The 19,797-nt window shown below is 52.8% G+C and overlaps 1 protein-coding gene across 2 annotated transcripts; it reads right to left on the bottom strand.

Moving 5' to 3' along the window:
- Positions 1 to 9,673: 9,673 nt before the first annotated feature.
- Positions 9,674 to 18,784, bottom strand: LOC111160803 (adaptor related protein complex 2 sigma 1 subunit). 2 transcript variants are annotated; one of them, XM_022524155.1, is made up of 5 exons: positions 18,636 to 18,784; positions 14,593 to 14,742; positions 10,617 to 10,730; positions 10,179 to 10,238; positions 9,674 to 10,035 (listed from the first exon to the last, which is right to left on the bottom strand). In XM_022524155.1, the coding sequence occupies exons 1-5, from the start codon at positions 18,636 to 18,638 to the stop codon at positions 9,934 to 9,936; spliced, it is 429 nt and encodes a 142-aa protein (XP_022379863.1). In that variant the 5' UTR covers positions 18,639 to 18,784; the 3' UTR covers positions 9,674 to 9,933. The 2 variants fall into 2 exon arrangements, with proteins under 2 accessions (XP_022379863.1, XP_022379865.1); XM_022524157.1 differs by lacking the exon at positions 18,636 to 18,784 and adding an exon at positions 18,525 to 18,533.
- Positions 18,785 to 19,797: the final 1,013 nt, after the last annotated feature.

Here is a 19,797-nt window from a genome sequence, read left to right as displayed (position 1 = left end):
AAGGACGTGAGACTCTGCCTCCGGGCATTCCTTCCACGGGTCCCCTCTAGCTCCTTCTACCTAAGAGATCCACGGCTTGCAGTGGTGTGACCTTGGCAGAGTCAAGTGTCTCCTATAAATCAGGGCCTCCCCACGGCGTGATGGGACTGGAAGGTTGCGTCATAGGGTGACAGTGAGGAATGAATGAGCTGGCAAAGTGCTTAGAAGGCCTGGGACACAGATGCTTTTTTAAGTCTTTGCTATTATTGTTCCCATAATACTCTAGCCACAGAAATACTGTATTTTCCCTGGGGTGACGTCACTTGCCCTTTTCCTCCTGACCTTTGCACATTTGCATTCCTCTCCTGGAGCCCTTGCCTTACCCCCTCTTCCTTTAGACTTGTGGTTATTCATCCTTTTTAGCTCAGATTCCCCTCCTCCAGGAAGCCTTCTATGATTTCTCCCTCCAGGCCAGGTCCCACGCCCACTCTGGGATCCCCCAGCCTCCCGGGATCCCCCGTCCCTATCCTGCCCCAGTCTGGGTCATCTCTGTTCAGAAATGGGTCTATCTCCACCCCTGGACCGTGAGCCCCCATGAGGGCAGGGCAGGAAGTATCTTGGTCCCTTCTAAGTCCCCAGCACGGCCCAGCACAGCTTAGGGCCACGACAAGTACTCAGGAAGTGTTGGTTGAGAAAATAAGTCTCCAAAATCAGGGTATATGGGTATGTGTGTGGTCTGGTGATAACAAAGCTGTTTTCAGTAGTACAGGACAACGTGTTATTTTTTATCATCAAAATACTGATATTTTTGTCCTCTGATTTTTTTTTTTTTTTTTGTAATGTACCATTAGAATCATTTGGATCATTTTTCCTGAGCTCACACCCAGAGAATTACAGGCTCCTTCATGATTTCATATGAAACTAGGCTCACTTGTTCAGAAAGCTTTCTCCCTCACTGCTGAAAACCTTACAGGTATCTTCCTGGTGAAGAGTACCTCCTCTCCTCGCTCACTAGGAGGCTGAGCTTTGCCTTCTGCATTTTTAAAAAAATTTTTAAAACAATTTCATTTTTTATTTGAGAGAGAGAGCATGATGGGGGAGGCAGAGGGAGAGGCAGGAGCAGACTGCTAGGCTGGATCCCAGGACGCCCGGGATCACAACCTGAGCCTGAGCCACCCAGACACACCCTTCTATTTTTTTTTTTAAAGATTTTATTTATTTATTTGAGAGAGAGACAGTGAGAGAGAGCATGAGCGAGGAGAAGGTCAGAGGGAGAAGCAGACTCCCCATGGAGCTGGGAGCCCGATGCGGGACTCCAGGATCATGACCTGAGCCGAAGGCAGTCGTCTAACCAACTGAGCCACCCAGGCGTCCCACCCTTCTATTTTTTTTTTAATTAAACTTTTTATCCTGAGATAATTATAAATGCACATTGCAGTTTTAAGAAATAATGCAGAAAGATCCTGTGTGCCTTTTACCCAGTTTCCTCCCGTGGAAACACCTTATAAAACTATGGTACAGTGGATTCTCTTCATTTGCGAAGTGATGTTCTATAAAGTTACCGCAAATGCTGAGTTAGCGAATACTGAGAACCACCACTCCTGGGGGTGGGGTGGGGGAACATACAGGGTTAGGTGCTGACAGCTTCTGGTTACAACATGTTCATGGAACCATTAATATGTAACTTTGTTTCATGTGTGTTTCTGTTTAAAAACACTTTACATAATATCTGTTGTTGATTCCCTCACACTGAACTCAGGCCAACAGTGCTATGAGCATGAAGCATCTCACACCCACGTAAAAATCTTACCTATTTTCTCCCTAAGGCACATCCCAGCCTTCTCGGTACCTAGAGACTCTGGACAAGCGCTTCAGCACTGGGTTTGGGGATTATTTTAATTTAATTTAATTTAATTTAATTTAATTTATTTATTTGACTGAGACACAGCAAAAGAGGGAACACAAGCAGGGGGAGTGGGAAAGGGGAAGCAGGTTCCCTGCTGAGCAAGGACCCTGATGCGGTGCTCCATCCGAGGGCTATTTTATAACAGCAAAATCACCAACAAAAAGCCCAAAAATGTGAAAAATGTGGCATTAAGTAGACCGTGAAAAGGACAGTTGTTTACAGCGTGGGAGCTGCGAGGAGAAGGCAGAGTGTTGCCTTGTTCAACCTCAGCTGGGAATGTGTGTGTCCGGCAACTCAAGTTTTTTGTTGCTTTGTGCATGTCTGGGAATGACCCAGAAAGGACCGCCAGCATTGACCTTGGGGTTTTTTCCATATTTGCATTCACAAACATGAAATCCACAAGTAAGGAGGATCGAAGTTCCAGTATCACAATCAGGACACCAACAGCGATAGTCAAGATACAGAATGTTTCATCCCAAGGGTGGCCACCCCCCCCACCAACACCAGGTGTGGCCACTCCATTTTCTCTGCTCTCCCCCCTTCTGAGCCCCTAGTGACCCCTGATCTGTTCTACATTTCTAGAATTTTGTCGCATTATATAAATGCAATCACATGACACGTAACTTTTGAGATACAAGTGTATCAGTCAATGGTTTTTGATGTACACAGAGTGTGGCTTCTGGAGATTTGATACAAATGGGGTCATACATTCTGTAGCTTCTGTGTCTGGCTTCTTTCACTGGACGAAATGTTTTCAAGGCTCGGCCTTGCTGTAGCATGGATCTGATCTGTTCATCTGTTGATGGATCTAAGTGCCTGACACATATTTACCCATGCAAACCTCCCAACAGCTTTCTGAAGTAGGGACTGTTATTACTGCCCCCATTGGACAGATGAGTAAACTGAGACCCTCCCTAGAGGCTGTGCGGTGGCGGGGGTGGGGGTGCTAGCTGCGAAGCTGGGATTCGAACCCAGGGCCTTTTGGCTTTAGTGGCCTCACTGTTGGTCGCGACTCTGAGCCATCCCACAGCATCAGAGTGAGTCAGCACCAAGGAGGTCACGGCATCGCCTCCAGAGGTCGACAAGTCTGCGATTTTATGATTTTTTAATGGGTAAAGATCTGGTGATTCTCAGGCTTGCCAAGGGACATGCAGCTGCACGATGGAACACTGGAGATTTGCTTTGAAATACACACAGGTGTGTGCCCTGGGTGGGGCGCAAGGATACAGGGTCACCCAATAAGTTGATAAGGAAAAACAAGCAGCGACAGATGGAATGAAGATGTTCAGTCTTTTGGCTCAGCCTCTCACACGGACTCGCCTGCAGCTCAAGGTGAAAGGATGGCCGGACCCCACACAGGGTTTGATCCCAGATCTGCCATTTCCTGGCTGTGACCCCCAGCTAAGCAACTTCACCTGTGGGAGTCTCATGGCCCTTGCTTACCCCGCAGCGGGGACACCATCCGGACCCCATCGGAGAACCTGCATGTCCTGGGCTAAGTGCAGTGAGAACTCAACAGATGGGAGCTGGATGGTCTTGCGGGGGTGAGGCTGCCTTTCCTTGCCTCCGACTCTTCATCTGTAAAATGGGAGAGTCAGAGTCCTTACCTTTTAGAGCTGTGGAGAGGATTCATTTGTTCATTCATGGACTATTTCATGAGCATCTACTATGTGTAATTATTGCAGAACTACTCTTTAAATTTTTTCCAAAGATTTTGTTTATTTATTTGACGGAGAGGGATACAGGGAGAGTGGGAACACAAGCAGGGGAAGTGGGAGAAGGAGAAGCAGGCTTCCTGCTGAGCAGGGAGTCCGATGTGGGGCTTGATCCCAGGGCCCTGGGATCATGACCTGAGCCGAAGGCAGACGCTTAACTGAGCCACCCAGGTTCCCACCACAGCTACTCTTTAGACATGGGATTACAGCCTGGACCAAGGCAGTTCTCCTTGTGCTGTGGGGCTGACACTCTAGTAGCGACGTGATACACATACACGTCAACTGGTGATAAATGCACTGGAAAGAAATCAGGAACTAAAACAGGTTCTGAGACAGATGGTGATATGGTATATGAAGAGAAGGATAACTATCTTTTTTCTTTTTAAGTAGGCTCCATGCCCAATGTGGGACTTGAACTCACAACCCCGAGATCAAGAGTTATGTGCTCTACCAACTAAGCCCAGCCAGGAGCCCCAGGGACAACTATTTTCTATGGTGAGGTCAGGAGGTGACATCTGAGCAGAGACCTGAAAGAGGTGAGAGAATGAGCCACACAAATATCTGGGGGAAGAGTGTCCCAGGCAGGCAGGGCCAGTGCAAAGGCCCTGAGGCAGGACCGTGCCTCATTGAGTCAAGGAACAGCAAAGAGACCAGTGTGCATGGAACTCAGTGATCCAGGGAGAGAGGGTAAGGGGGTGAGGGAAGAGAGGGGACAGAGGTGCCCTGAGTCCCCAGGAGGGATCCAAAGAGGGAAAAGACATCATGAACTTACTATGAATGTATTCGGCCACATAAGAAACTTTCTGTTGGGGACTAAAATGGTAGCAGCAAGAAGGGGCTTGCAACAGCTAAGGGAGGAGATGATGGTGCTGGGACCAGGGTGGTAGCTGTGGGGGTCAGGCTTCTGATATATTCCGAAGGTTAAGCCAACAGGATTTCCTGCTGGCTGGGATGGGGGATGTGAGAAGCAGAGATGAGTCATGAATCCCTTCGAAGTTTCCAGCTTGTGTGCCCGGAAGGAGTGGTTTCTATGCTACTCAAGGAAACAGGCTTCTGGAAGCCGTTAGCATCTAGCTATACACCAGAAGCAGCTGGCCTGTGTTACGTCAATTAGAGAGGATGTTTTCAGCCAAGTGCAGGCATCAAGGAGAAGCAAAGGCAAGGCTGACCCACCCTAGCTAACCTTGGCAAGACTCTGACAGTTGTTGGGCATGGAGCCAGCCTTGTCTCCCGCCTCCTATTTTCCCTCTGGGCTGGGCCAACCTCTCCCTTCCTCTTCAGAAAGAATTTCTTCCATCTTTACCTTGAACTCACTCTCAACCAGGTTAATGACGTTCCCACACCCTTCTGCCAAGCCTGTTTTGCTCTCGTGGCTAGTAACTACAGATAGGCTACATCTCAGATGTTCCGTGTATGGTGCGAGGTAGAGATCTCCCATCCCCTGTGCATAACCTACCTCCTTTCCCCACCTTCCAGACCTTCTGGAGCCCTTTTCCTCTTCCTCTTCTGCCCACTGTTTCCATTCAGTTGTCTCATTCTTATTGATTCATAGGAGTTCTTTATATATTGTGGACCCGAATCCCTCTGTCATTTACCTGTGTTGCAAATACCTTCTCACAGCTTGTGGCTCATCTTCTCATTTTGCTCATAGCGTCTTTTGATGTCTAGAAGTTTTACTTTCTTTCTTTCTTTCTTTTTAAGATTTTATTTATTTATTTGACAGACAGAGATCACAAGTAGGCAGAGAGGCAGGCAGAGAGAGAGGAGGAAGCAGGCTCCCCGCTAAGCAGAGAGCCCAATGCGGGGCTCTATCCCAGGACCCCGGGATCATGACCTGAGCTGAAGGCAGAGGCTTCAATCCACTGAGCCACCCAGGCGCCCCAGAAGTTTTACTTTCAATGCAGTCTTTTCTAGATAGCCCAGTGGAGATAACCCACATCCTTCCCCCATGATCTGAAAGGCAGCTTCTGTCTCCCAGGAAAGCTCCATGAATGTATGGGTCTGTTTTAGGCTGTCTGTTCTTCTCTGTTTATCTGCTTGTCTGATCTTATACAGATACTACGGACCCTGAGTGGTCTGAGGCTGAATAATGATGATCTTGATTTCTGGTTAGGCAAGGCCTCCGTACTCTACCACAAAACGATCTTGCCTCTTCTCATAGTTTTGTTTTCCCACATGTATTAGTTTCCTGGGGCTGCTTTAAGAAAGGCCCACAGAGGGGCGGCTGGGTGGCTCAGCTGGTTAAGCAGCTGCCTCTTGGTTTTGGTTATCAAGGTCATGAGATGGAACCCTGCTTCAGGCTCCTCTGCTTGGGACTCTCTCTCCCTCAACCCCTCCCCCCTGCTCTCTCACTCTCTCTCTAAAATAAATAAATACTAAAATCTCAAAGAAAGAGGAGGAGAAGGAGAAGAAGATGATGATCTAGGGGCACCTGGCTGGCTCGATCAGTAGAGCATGCCACTTTTGATCTCAGGGTCATGAGTTCAAGCCCCATGTTGGATAGAGAGCCTACTTAAAAATAAAGAAATACAATTTAAAAAAAGAGAGAGAACTCAAAAGATCTAGCCCTCAGGGCGCCTGGGTGGCTCAATGGGTCAAAGCCTCTGCCTTCAGCTCACGTCATGATCCCAGGGTCCTGGAATCGAGCCCCACATCGGACTCTCTGCTCAGCAGGGAGCCTGCCTCCCCCTCTCTCTCTGCCTACTTGTGATCTCTGTCAAATAAATAAATAAAATCTTAAAAAAAAATCCCTGGGTGGCTCAGTGGGTTAAAGCCTCTGCCTTTGGCTCAGGTCATGATCCCAGCATCCTGGGATCGAGCCCCACATCTGGCTCCCTGCTCGGCAGGGAGCCTGCTTCCCCCCCACCCCTCACTCTGCCTGCCTCTTTGCCTACTTGTGATCTCTGTCTGTCAAATAAATAAATAAATAAAATCTTTAAAAAACAAAAAAGGGGCGCCTGGGTGGCTCAGTGGGTTAAGCCTCTGCCTTCGGCTCAGGTCATGATCTCAGGGTCCTGGGATCAAGTCCCGCATCGGGCTCTCTGCTCTCTGCTCAGTGGGGAGCCTGCTTCTTCCTCTCTCTCTCTGCCTGCCTCTCTGCCTACTTGTGATCTCTCTCTGTCAAATAAATAAATAAAATCTTTAAAAAAAAAATCTAGCCCTTCTGGACCCATGTGTCCACGTGGCAACAACTGGACGAAGTGGAGAAGTGGCAGGTGGGCTCCACCTTCAAGGCTCTGCATCCTCCACCATGGTGGTGGTGGGGGTTACCTGCCCTAGTGGCAACTGCCCTTCTCCCTCTCAGCCAATGGTCTTGCCTCCCACATCACCGACAAGATGGAAGCCATCAGAGAAAAAACCACTGTGAACTCTCATCACCTTCTGGGCCCCCCACCTGCCTCAGTGCCCACCTACCCCAGCTTCCCAGCTGCTCCTAGGAATGTGCTACTGCCTCCTGGTGGGCCCGGATTGCCACCCCCCCAACACCCACTTTCCTGTGCCTTTAGGTGTCTCCTTGTCTATTGCATCATCCCATCCACATAAAACATGCTGTAACACTGTCCCTTTTCCTCCTCCTTTCCTCCCTCCCTCCCTCCCTTCCTTCCTTCCATTCTTTCTTTCTTTCAAGTGGGCTCCATGGTGCCTGGGTGGCTCATTTGGTTAGGTGACTGCTTTTGGCTCAGGTCATGACCCCAGGGTCCTGGGATTGAGCCCCACATCAGGCTCCCTGCTCAGTGGGGAGTCTGCTTCTCCGTCTTCCACTCCCCTGCTTGTGCTCTCTCTCTGTCAAATAAAGAAATAAAATCTTAAAAAAATAAATAAATAAAGTGGGCTCCACACCCAGCCAACCTGGAACTCGAACTCACGACCCTGAGATCAAGACCTGAGCTGAGATCAAGAGTCGGACACTTCAGTGACTGAACCACCCAGACCCTTGTCCATTTTACAAACAATCCCCGTCTCCCTGATCTCACATCCCCCTCCAGCTACTGCACTATTCTCTCTTACAGCAACACTTCCTCCAAGGAGTTTCTAGGGGCTTGTGCCCTGATCCTCTCTCACAGGCTCTCCAGAAACCACTTCTGATGGGTCCGTGGAACGGACTCCACCCTCACCCCTCCACCGGCCCTGATCTGTCCCCCACTGACCCCGCTTTACCAAATCCAGTGGCCAAGTCTCTGCTCTTCTCTGATGTGACCACTCAGAAGCTTTTCTTTTCTTTCTGTTCCTCTTTTTTTTTTTTAAATTTTATTTATTTATTTGACAGAAAGATCACAAGGAGGCAGAGAGGCAGGCAGAGAGAGAGGGGGAAGCAGGCTCCCCGCCGAGCAGAGAGCCCGATGCGGGGCTCGATCCCAGGACCCTGGGATCATGACCTGAGCCGAAGGCAGAGGCTTTAACCCACTGAGCCACCCAGGTGCCCTCCCTTACCCCAGGTGACCCTCAGCTCAGGGTCACCTCCTCCAGAGGCTTCCCTGACCAGCATCTAGAACAGCAGAGCCATCCCTGCCCTGTGTACTTGCCTCCACAACACTCCTGACTTTGTGACATACCCACTGTTGGCTTAATTAGACATGGCCCCATCACCCTCAGGAGACCTATCCTGCTCATTGTGGTGTCCTCCCCACAGCTAAACAGTGATTGGCACATAGCAGGTGCCCAAGAAACATTTGCTGAAAGCACACAACACTCCTTGCATCCTTCCCTCTCTGAGCCTCAGGCCCGCGTGTCCACAGGCCTCCTGATCGCCTTTCCTGGATGTCCCGTGGTCTCTCAGACTCACTCTAGGGATTGAGGGTGGCGCCCTCCCAAAACAGGTCCAGACCTGGGACCTGTGGAAGTGACCCTATTTGGAAAATGGCTCTTTGAGGATGTAATTATGTTAAAGGACCTTGAGCTGAGATGGCATAGATTATGTTGGTGGGCCCTAAACCCAATGGCCAGTGTGCCTCCAAGAGAAAGGAAAGGGAGAGGTACAGGCCCAGAGTAAAGAGCCTGGGGAGAGGGCGGCAGAGATGGGGTGTGTGTGTGTGGCCCCCACTCAGGGCATGTCAGGAGGGAAGAGGCAAGGAAGGATCCCCTCCAGTGCTGGGAGGGAGCCCGGCCCTGCTGATGCCTTGATTTTGGACTTCGGTCCCCCAGGATGGTGAGGGGCTCCATTTCTCATTTCACACCGCCGGTTTTGTGGTCATGTGTCGCGGTGGCTGTGGGTAACCCAGACACTCGCCAGGTCCTGACAACCACCGCACGTTCCCCTGACCCACTCCCACCCCCTCACCCAGCTGCGTATCTGGGCCTCGCCCTGTGCCCCCAATCCCAGGTGGCCAGTCGCCTGTCCCTGTTGGTTGAAGCTGTAACGGGTTGCAGCGGCAGGAAGAAACAGACACGCTGCTGTGACAGCCGTATCTGTGGAGGCGTCCCCTCTGCAGGCCGGATTCCCACGTCTGAAATCATGATCAGTGTAACTAGTGCTCGCTGTCCCCTTTTGGGCCCAGCACACAGCAGGCACTTAATGTCTGTGGAGTGAATGTGTTCTAACGCCAGACACCTCCTAAACGTTCCCAGCATTATCTTCATGCTCGAGTGCACCCTGTGAGATCGAAACCGTGACCAACCCATTTTAAAGACGAAGAACGAGGCAAGAGGCCAGCCGTCCAGTCTGGGGGTTAAAAACGATGAAGCCCGGGCTTCGAACAGACCTGGCTTTTCACCATGCTAACGACGTGACTTTGGCAAGTCTTCTCCTCTTCTGAACCTCAGTGATCTCACCTGGAGAGTGGGGGTACTAACAGTCCTTTCCTTGGGATCTTGTGAGGTCTGGGGAACTAACGCATGGGAACGCTTGGTGCTGGCAAGAGTGTTATTTTAGTGGCCAATGCCTACGGTCTAAATCCGTCCCCCATTTCAGGCTCAGCGGCTCTCTAGGGGCAGCGGCAGGCTCGAGCACCCTTGGGTGGCCGGCCTTCCCCAGGCTGAGGGGTGTTTGTCCACCGGCTGACAGATGCCCCGATGGCAGGGCGTCCCGAGGGCCTGTGGCTCCTAGGTCCGACAGTCCAGCACTCAGAGACACAAGCCGGGTGGGACCACGGGTTTATTGGGGGCTCCACACACGCACTCACAGCGTCACACAACAACGGCACGGTTACTCGGTTCACGCGAGGTGGCCTCTGCCCACAGCTGGGCCCAGAGGCAGTGGGGTGCAGTCCCCTCCCCGGTGGCCCAGGCCCAGCTGGGGCCTTCCTCCTGGCCCGGGGAGGGTGGGCGCCGGGCGGCCCCGGCCCAGAGAAGGGGGCGAGCAGGGAGCGGGGGCCGGGCCGGAGGGGCTGGCTGCCCTCACTCCAGGGACTGGAGCATCAGCAACTGCTTCAGCACCTTCGTCTGGCTGGTCTCGCGGATCTCACCGGCCAGGAACATCTCGTCCACGACCGTGTAAACCTGAGCGAAGGGAGAGTGTGGGGAGACCCCGGCGTGAGAGAGGGGTACCCCCCCACCCGCAACTCCCACCCCTGCAACGGATGCCGGTCTGGACCCCGGAAGCCCCGCCCCCCTGGCCCCCTCCTCTTCCCCAGGAAGCCCACCTTGTAGAAATTGAACACCAGGTCCAGTTCACAGACATTGTGGAAGTACTCGTTTAAGACCTGGGGGAGAAGGCAGAGAGGGTGAGAGCTGGTCTGAGGGAGATGCTCGGGACGGGGCCAAGGTCACCATCAGAAAGAGATGGCAAAAGACCAGAAGAGGGACCAAGAGGAACTGAGGGAGGGGGAGGGAGAAGGAAGAGACAGCGTGACGAAGACAATCAGAGGCAGAAACAAGAACAAGGACGATCAGATAGCAGCCGAGGAGGGCAGAAAAGACAGACCGGACAGAGGAGGAGGGACAAAGAGGCACCGTGTGCGCAGAGGGAAGCTGCCCTTGCAGGTGGGGGCTGGGGTGGGGGGGGCAGGGATCTGTGCACTCCACAGAGAGACGAGGCGTGTTCCTGGCACCCCTGGGCCCCGTGGAGCCCGCCCGCACACCTCCACGAAGTTGTGGATGGCCTCCAGGTAGGCCAAGTTGTTGTCGTTGACGTCCACGCAGATGCAGAAGTAGAGGCCGGCATAGCGTCGGTAAATGATCTTGAAGTTCCGGAACTGTGGGGCAGAGAGGCTGTCAGCAACACGGCATGCCCAGGACCCAGCGGGCTGGGCAGGGTCCTTACCCCACGCGTGGTCCCTGAGGCCCTGCTCTGTCTGGCCCTGTGCGGGGGACACAGTGGTGACTGACACAGGCCTGGCCCTCCCCTGCCGGGGCTTCTGGTCCAGTGGAGAGACAGTCATCCTCTGTCATCCCTAGTGTGGGCAGCTGACCCAGGAGGGCTTCCTGGAGGGGGGTGGGGGGCATCCGGACTGAGACCTGGAGAAGGAACAGCAGTGCTCCAGGCCGAGGAAACAGCTTGTAAGAAAAAGCCCAGAGCTGAGAGGGAGCTGGGCTGTTCCATGACACCCACCATGGCTCCCTGCTTGTCGCCTCTGGAGAAAGTCGCAGTCCTTAGCCTGGAACTAACATGCCATCATCGCACAGACGCCACCTGTGAGGCAGGCTCCGTGCAGGGCAGTGCGGTCACCGCCCGGAACCAAGACAAGCCCAGCCTGACTTCGAACTGAACTGTAATACAAAACAGAACTATTTCTATGCTAACGAACACACACAACGCAGGAATAAATACGTACGGAGCAAGGACGCAGACTCTAACCTTATGCACGTGGGGAAGAAGATTAAGAGACAGACGTACAAACAGGCGCACTGGTTTGCTAAGCACAGTGTCTTTGGCTCAAATGGGCCAATTCCCCCGCGCTGGGTCTAGGCGCGCGCGCGTTTTGTCGCCACCTGGTGGCAACGGCGAAAGTTAACATTAGTCCTTGATGTCTAAGCCTCTTTTTTTCTCCCCACCCTCCCCCCCAGCTCATTCTGTTAATTTCTGTGCTTCGAGGATGTTTTCTGACATTACTGTAGTAATTCCCGCACATAACCTGCGGATTAATAACCATGTATCAGGATGCAAACTCTACTTTTTTTTTAAGTTAGGCTCCACACTCAACACGGGGCTGGAACTCATGACCCGGAGATCAAGAATCTCGCACTGACAGAGCCAACCAGAAGCGCCTACTTTTTTTTTTTTTTTTAACTGATACAGACACACAATCAAATGTTTGAAGGTCCCTGCTCTGGAGGAGAGGGTTTAAGGCAGGCTGAGAGGACAGGAAAACCATCTGGAGATGCCACCACCGACCGTGACAATGTCACAGCTGACTCTGGGCAGCACTCCATTTCTTTTTAAACTTGAAATTCTCCCTCTCCCGCTATCACCCTCCCTGCTTGTCCCAACACCTCGGTTGTCAATTTGTGGGCTTCTCAGGGACCCGCCCCAGACCTTCCTGGCTTCTCTGGCTACATGGTCTCAGATAAGTCTCTTCCTGCAGGCTGGGGCAGGTCACCCTTCTGTCCCCCCGCCTGCCATTGTGTCCATGTCCCCAGGCGTCACTGTCTGGGGATGGGTCGGTCTCTTCATTGGACTGTGAGCTGGGGCTGTCATCACTGTGCCCCAGCAGGACCCTGCACAGGAAGGGGTCCACACCCTGATCCCCAGACTCTGTGGACAGGAAAACTGTGCAGGTGTGACTCAGCTAAGGATCTTGAGATGGGGGGGGGGGACCCTGGATCTTCCAGATGGGCCCAGAAAAATCACAAGGGTCCCCATAAGGGAAAGAGGAAGACAGGAGAGTGCGGCTCGGAGAGAGAGGTTTCAAGAAGCGGGTGAGGGCAAGGAAACGGACGCTCCCCAGAGCCAGCAGAGGGAACCCAGCCCTGCTGACCCATTTTGGACACCTGTCCTCAAGAACCGTTTATGACAACGAATCCGCGTTGATCTGAGCCACTATGTTTGTCGTAACCGGTTAGCACAGCAATACAGGAGAGTAACAGGTACTAAGGAATGTGTACGAGTGAACAAACGAGAGGCAGAAAGTCTGGGTGGCCTAGGCCTTTCTCGCTGGCCACTCACCTTCGGTTTTGCTCTCACAAGCCCTCCTCCAGGAAGCCTGCCCTGACCTCAGTCTTGTAAGAGAGACGTTATTTATTTCGTGTCTCCTCCTCCTGACAGTCCCCAGTTCTCTCTTGTCCCCCGCAACATTCCCTCTGCCGGGAAGCCCTCCTGGACCCTGAGGCTGAGTCAGGTGCCCTCCCCCCACCCCGCTGCTCCATCCCAGCCCTACCCTCTGGGGGTCATCATGAATGAGTGATGGCCTGGCATCGCGAGGAACCTGAGATCTGGGTGTCAGGCCCCCATTGGACGTTCTCATCTGACCAGCCTGCCTCACTGACCCACTCCTGGTCCCTTGGCACTCGGTGTAGGAGGCCACATGGCGCTGGCGGCAGGACACCCCAGGGGAGTGGGCCTGCTCACTCTGCGGGCTCACCCCCCCCCACCCTGCTCCCCACAATGCCCCTCATTCCATCCTCCTCCTGGAAACCTTTTTCTTTCTTTCTTTCTTTTTTTAAGATTTTATTTATTTATTTGACGACAGAGATCACAAGTAGGCAGAGAGGCAGGCAGAGAGAGAGCAGAGGAAGCAGGATCCCTGCTGAGCAGAGAGCCCGATGCAGGGCTTGATCCCAGGACCCCGGGATCATGACCTGAGACGAAGGCAGAGGCTTAACCCACTGTATCACCCCCGCTGGAAATCCTTTTCTCTAGGCTGTCGGGACCCCCCCCCCCAGTCTCCTGGTTTTTCTCTACCTCCTCACCTCCCACCTCTAGACATGGCTGCTCTTCTCTCTGTTGCTCCCCTCTGCCGATCGTCCCTCCCCTCGTGAGTCCCGCGGCCTTCCTTGTCCCCTGTGTGCAGAACCTTCCACATCATGGCATCCCGCCCCCTCTCTGTACTCGGCCTCACCACCCCCTCCGGCTTCTCCTCCAGGGTGTGAACAGACGTCTCACTCCTGGTCTTCATCCTCAACTTGCTCTTCCCTAAATTGGCCCATGTCCTCCCTCTGCTCAAAAGACTCCCAAGGCTGCCACCTCACTCACAAGAGCTCCGGTCCTCCCTGCAGCCCACGAGGCCCTTTGCCATCTGTCCCTGGTATCTCCTTGACTGTGTCGGCCCCCCTCTCTGGCTTACAGCACCTTAGCCATGCTGGCCTTCTTACTACTCCAGGAATGCCCCAGTATGTTCTCACCTCAGGACCTTTGCACTTGCTGTTCCCTGAGTCTGGGGTGCTCCTTCTCAGATATCCTCTCCTTCTGCTTTTCCAACTCCTTCAGGCCTCGGCTCCACTGTTACCTTTCCCAGACTTACTACAGAAATCACTCACACCTGCATACCAACCCCCCAGTGCATGCACCCCAGCCCCTCCATCTCCTGCAGCGGCTGCTTTTTCTCCCTGGCACCTCTCACCACCCGCTAGACACTGTCTTTACGTTCAGTCTCCCTCCGACCAGAACATCAGCTCTCCCAGGGCAGGGACCCATACCTAGAACAGTGCCTGCTATACAGCAGACACCCCAACAAATGTGTGTTGAATTTATGGGACAACCAGCCCAGCTGATGTCATGGAAATTAAAGGCAGAGCCTTCTTGATTTAAGGGGACCTGAGAGGGGCACCCGGGTGGCTCAGGCAGTTAAGCGTCTGCCTTCAGCTCAGGTCATGATCCTGGGGTCCTGGGATAGAGCCCCGAGTCCCGCATCGGGGCTCCTGCTCAGCAGGGAGGCCGCTGCTCCCTCTGCCTGCAGCTCCCCCTGCCTGTGCTCTCCCTCTCTCTGACAAATAAATAAAAAATCTTCTAAAAAAATAAATAAAAATAATAGATGGATAAATAAATAAATAAAAGCATGTTGAGGGAATGAACGTAGGAAGGAAAGAGGGTCTGAGCGGTTGTGGCGGTCAGAGGCTGGGCAGGAGGCTGGCAAGGCCAGGCCGAGGAAAAAGGCGAGTGGGGGGGTGGCAGGACATCACCTCCACGAAGTTGGTGTGTTTGGCATCTCGGACAGTGACCACGGCGTGCACCTCCTCGATCAGCTTCTGTTTCTCGTCGTCATCGAACTGCATGTACCACTTGGCCAGGCGTGTCTTGCCCGCCCGGTTCTGGATGAGGATGAAGCGGATCTGGGGGTGAGGAGGAGGAAGAGGAAGTGAGAGCAGCCCAGACAGCTGCTGGCCCACCGGTGGCCCCGCCCAGCCCTGCTGGGTAAGTAGGGTCCCCGCCCTCTGGCTCTCGACTTCTCTGCGGAGCCTGAGTCCAGTCCAGCTGGCCTGGCCACGTACTCCCAACCCCAGTGGTCCCAACACCCCAGGGGAATGACTGCTTCCACACGTCAACTCCCCTGTCAGCTCCAGGGCCCTGAGGCCGGGGCTCCACTATCCTCTGCTTGACCTTGGACAAAGGGTCCACCCCCTTCAGGTCAGTTTCCCCACCAGCAAAATGAGTTCCCTTAGAGGATCCACCTTGGCTGGGTGCCTTTTATTTATTTATTTTTAAGATTTTATTTATTTATTTGACAAAGAGACAACCAAGAGGGAACACAGCAGGGGCAGAGGGAGAGAGAGAAGCAGGCTTCCTGCCGAGCAGAGAGCCCGACACAGGGCTCTATCCCTGGATCCTGGGATCATGACCTGAGCCAAAGGCAGACGCTTAACGACTGAGCCACCCAGGCATTCCCCTGGCAGGGTGTCGGCAGGTTAAAATGTTTATAAACTTAATTCAGTAGCTGGCACACAGCAGGCACTCAATAAACGTTTGAGATTCACGGGCGCCTGGCTGGCTCAGTCCGAGAAGCCTGTGAGTCTTGATCTCAGGGTGTGAGTTCGAGCCCCGTGTTGGGTGTAGAGATGACTTAAATAAATAAGTAAAAACTTAAAAAAAAAAAAAAAAACTGTTTGAATTTCAGACTTCTTCGGTCGGAACCCTGGAGAGCCCCCTTTTTCCTCTTTTCACTTACCAATTCTTAAAAATTCACCTTTTGGAGATGTATACAGTTCAGTGGATTTTCATATACTCACACACTTGTGCAAAAATCACTACTAATTCCAGAATTTTTTCATCACCCCAAAAAGAAACCCCATCCATTAATAGCCACTCCCCCCCCCCCCCCCCCCCCCCCCCCCCCCCCAACCAATAATGTTTCTGTCTCTACGGCTATGCCTGTCCTAGACATTTCATATAAACAGAATCATGTAATACATGGCCTTTTGAATTTGGCTTCTTTCACTGGGCAACGTTTTCTAAGTTCACCCACACTGTAGCTCGTGTCTCTGCTTCCTTTCTTTCTATGGCGGAATTACGTTCCACTGGATGGATAGACCGGTTTTGTTTATCCATCCATCAGGAGACGGACGTTTGGGTCATTTCCCCTTTTTGGTGACTGTGAATAAGGCTGCTACAAATATTCTCGTACAAGCTTCTACCAGGACGTATGTTTCCACTTCTCCCGGCTACATACCTAGGAGAATTGCTGCGCCATACAGTAACGGTACGTCTAACTTTTTCAGCCACTGCTAAACAGTTTCCCAAAGCACCTGTCACTTCTCGAGTGATGTAACTGCTTGGTGCAACGAGATAAAAACAAGATATGAAAGGTATCCGGATCGGTGCCTGGCTCAGATCACACGCTCCGTGTTAGCTGTGTCTATCAGCAGTGAGGGCTAGGAAATTTGTTTTTATGATTCTGAAAAGCCAGGTCAACCCTCCAACTATGAACAGGGAACAAGTTAATGCCAGAAGTGCTTAGCACAGCGCCCATTACATCCTGAGCGTTCCATACAATGCACTATGATGACAGAGACACATTTGCCCAAGTGGCTAAGCACAGAGACTCTATGAGCCTGAATGGATCCTGGCACTCCTGGCTGTATGTCCTTGGGCAAGTCACTCAGCCTCTCTGGGCCTCAGTTTCTCCTTCTGTATAACGGACATAAGGAGAGCACCTCCCTCATAAGACAGTCCCACGGGTTAATAAACGTAAGGCGTGTATCACAGTGACCAGCATATGCTAAATGTCACAGAAGTATTCCTTCTTAGCGGTATTATAATTCACCATCATTTGACTTTAAGAAAAACAAAGGCCGGGGTCGCCTGGGTGGCTCAGCTGGTTAAGCATCTGCCTTTAGCTCAGGTCATGACCCTGGTGGGGTCCTGGGATTGAGCCCCTAATGGGGCTCCCTGCTCAGTGAGGGGTCTGCTTCCCCCTCTCCCCAATCCTGCTCTCTCTTTCAAATAAATGAACAAAACCTGAAGAAGAAGAAGTAGTAGTAGTACTACTACTAGTAGTAGAAGAAAACCTAGGCCCAAGTTCACCCAGGTAGGAAGCCTGTCTCTGGGCCTAGTTCTGTTTGAGACGGGTATGTGCTTACCCAGTAGAAGAAAGCAAGGCTCAGAGAAAGGAAGTCTCGCAGCCACAAAGCATAACTGGGAGTCCAAAGGCTTTGCTCAGGACCCCCATACCCTGGCTTACTCTCTGGGAGCCCCTACCTATTCCTGGAATCCATTCTCCTTCCTAAGCCTCATTCTCCCATATTCTATCCCCCCTCCCCCAACCAATCAAGCAGGACAGAAACAGGATATTACACTCTCCTTCCAAGAACCCCTTCTGCTGAGCCATGGAAAACCACTTCCAACCAGGCCAGGGATCCTGGGTAGGAAGGGAAAGGGCACAGGCCTGGCAGGGGTGTGGTGAGTGGGGAGGGAGGACCCCCACCAGGATGCCACAACCTGGGGGCAGAGCCAGAGACATAAGGAGCATATGGAAGGAGACCCAAAAGGGTTGAGGGAGAGCCCTGCCTCTTACCCGCAAATTCCCTTGTAACACCTCTTCCTGTTTCTTCTCCCAGTTAGAATCTCTCCATCTCTGGGAATCTACCCTGAGAGGTCCCTTCCCTCCTGTGGCCTCACCCCTCTGATGTTCCCTCTGGATGCCTCCCAACCTTCCCTGTCTCCAAGCCCCCTCCCCTCACGTTGTTCCCCTTGACTTCCAATTCCTGGGTTTCAATCCCCTCTCTCATGCCTCAGAAGACCTTTTACTTGGGATATCACTCCTCCGATGCCAAGGCCTTCTTCCCTTTTCCAAAGGTCACCATGTTGCCTTCAAGGACCCTGTTTGTGGGGGAGACTCCCTCCTTGTTTTGACACCCACCACCACTCTTCTCTTTTTCCAGCTCCCTTCCAAGAATCCTCGCTTTTGGTCCAAAGACCCACCCTGGGCGGGGGGTGGGGGTGGGGGCAGATCCAAAGCCCAGTCCCTGCTCCAAAAACTCCATCCCCATCTCTCACATTTTCATGCTTGCTCCCTACCCAAGGCACCTCTTCTTGGAAAGACCTGTTCCACTGCTCCACATCTGTTTCAAATATCCACTCCCTACGTGCAAGCCTTCTCCCACTTTGCGGCACACTTCCCCTGATTCTAAAGCCCCATTCCCTATGGTAACCTACTTCCCGTCTGCAGTGCCCAGTCTCGTCCCCTTGAGATTCTCTTTCTCATCGGCAATAACCCGCCCGTTTCAATACCCCCTCTGCCTTCGATGTCAGCTTCCGGCTTCTAAAGACCCCTTCTCTCCAATCCCAGTGTCTCCCATTCTTCTCCAACTATCCTGCCAGACTCCCAGAGAGCCCTTCTCTTGAGACGCGCCTTTCTCTTGGGACGCCCCCTCCCCATCTCCAAGTCCTCCCCCACCACCTCCGAGATCCCGCTTCTCGAGTTGCCTCCTTACTTCAACCCCCATCCTGTCAGTCATCTCCAATGTCTCCCTCCCGCACAGCCCTCTCCCCTCGGCACCCCGTCTCTAATGTCCCCTGGCTTCGAGACCCCCGGTGCACTCCTGCGCCGGGAATCACCGTCCAGCTTCCCCCTTCCCGGGCCTCGGGTCGGCCCCAATCCTGAAAGCCCGCGCCCGGCCCAAACCATCGCACCGCGGCAGGGGAGGCTTGTCAGTACCCGACCGAGCCTTGAGTACCTGCACGTGGACCCACCCTCCGCCCGGCCCCCACGTGGGCGCGCCCCCGTTACCATGGCGACCCCCGTCCGGACCCCAGCGGCCCCGGTCCCGCGGCTCCTGGGCAGCTCCGGCTCTCGCAGCAGTTAGTGGACCCCGGACTAGAGCGGACTTCCGGCAGAAGAACTCGCCCGCCCTCTCGCGCACAGGTCACTGGGACCTGTAGTCTCAAGAATGCGTTCGCTCCGCTCGGTTGCAAGCCTGGGAAAAGGGCCGGTCCCGCTTCCCAACATGCCCCGCGACTGTCCTTTTCCCACCACACGGTACCGACCCTGAATGCATGCCGGGAGTTGGGGGTGATAGTCTCTTCCCGAGGACTACAATTCACGACATGCGTGACAGCCAGCAATGGGGAGTTGCATTCTGGGAAATGTAGTTCCTATAGACCTGCGTCCACCCCGTCCCCCCAACCCCGTCCCCCCATTCTGCTTCCCCCGCCCCATGCCGCCCCATCCTCCCAAGGCGAGAAGGGCATGTTGGAAATAGTAGTTTATTTTATTTTATTTAAAATTTTAAAAAAGATTTTATCTATTTGACAGAGATCACAAGTAGGCAGAGGGGCAGGCGGGGGAAACAGGCTCCCTGCTGAGCAGAGAGCCCGAGAGCCCGTTGAGGGTCTGGATCCCAGGATCTTGGGATCATGACCTGAACCGGAGGCAGAGGCTTTAACCCACTGAGCCATCCAGGCGCCCCTGGAAATAGTAGTTTAAAGTAAGGAACTGCGCTGTGGGAGCTCTAAAGGTAAGTCTTTACGCACTCACCTAGTGCTTTGTTTAAAATATGCTGTGCGTTTCCCTGTGGGTGATGGACAGTGGGTTAAGAGAATGTTTTCGAGAGTCAGAACTGCGTACAAATCCTCCCATTGCAATTCCTAGCTGGGGGACTTTGGGACAACAACTTCCAATCTTAGTTCAATTTCTTCATCTGTAAAGAGGAAGGATCAAGGGGTCATGTCGGTAGGGTTGTTTTAAAGCTTCGCTAAGTTTCCAAAGTACTTATCCATTGTGTTTGACATAGAGCAAGCGCCCAATAAATACTAGTTAATATCATGAAAGATCATTGTTAACATACACCAGATAGTAGGGGGGCTTCTTACATCTATCCAGAGGGTACGGTTGTCTCCTTTCAGTTACTCAAATAGGCCAATGCTTTCCTAACTCAGCGACTTTCCTTTGC

Source organism: Enhydra lutris, unplaced genomic scaffold (assembly GCF_002288905.1).
Source record: "Enhydra lutris kenyoni isolate GAN:26980312 unplaced genomic scaffold, ASM228890v2 scaffoldscaffold77, whole genome shotgun sequence".
Lineage (NCBI taxonomy): Eukaryota > Metazoa > Chordata > Mammalia > Carnivora > Mustelidae > Enhydra > Enhydra lutris.
The sequence above is the reverse complement of the archived record's forward strand: the minus strand, read 5'-3'. Positions and strand labels throughout refer to the sequence as shown.

Coding starts and splice junctions, on each gene's coding strand:
- LOC111160803 (XM_022524157.1), bottom strand. Junction 10,239..10,616: donor CCATCCACAACTTCGTGGAG/GTGTGCGGGCGG, acceptor CTTCTCCCCCAG/GTCTTAAACGAGTACTTCCA. Junction 10,036..10,178: donor TGGTGTTCAATTTCTACAAG/GTGGGCTTCCTG, acceptor CCCTTCGCTCAG/GTTTACACGGTCGTGGACGA.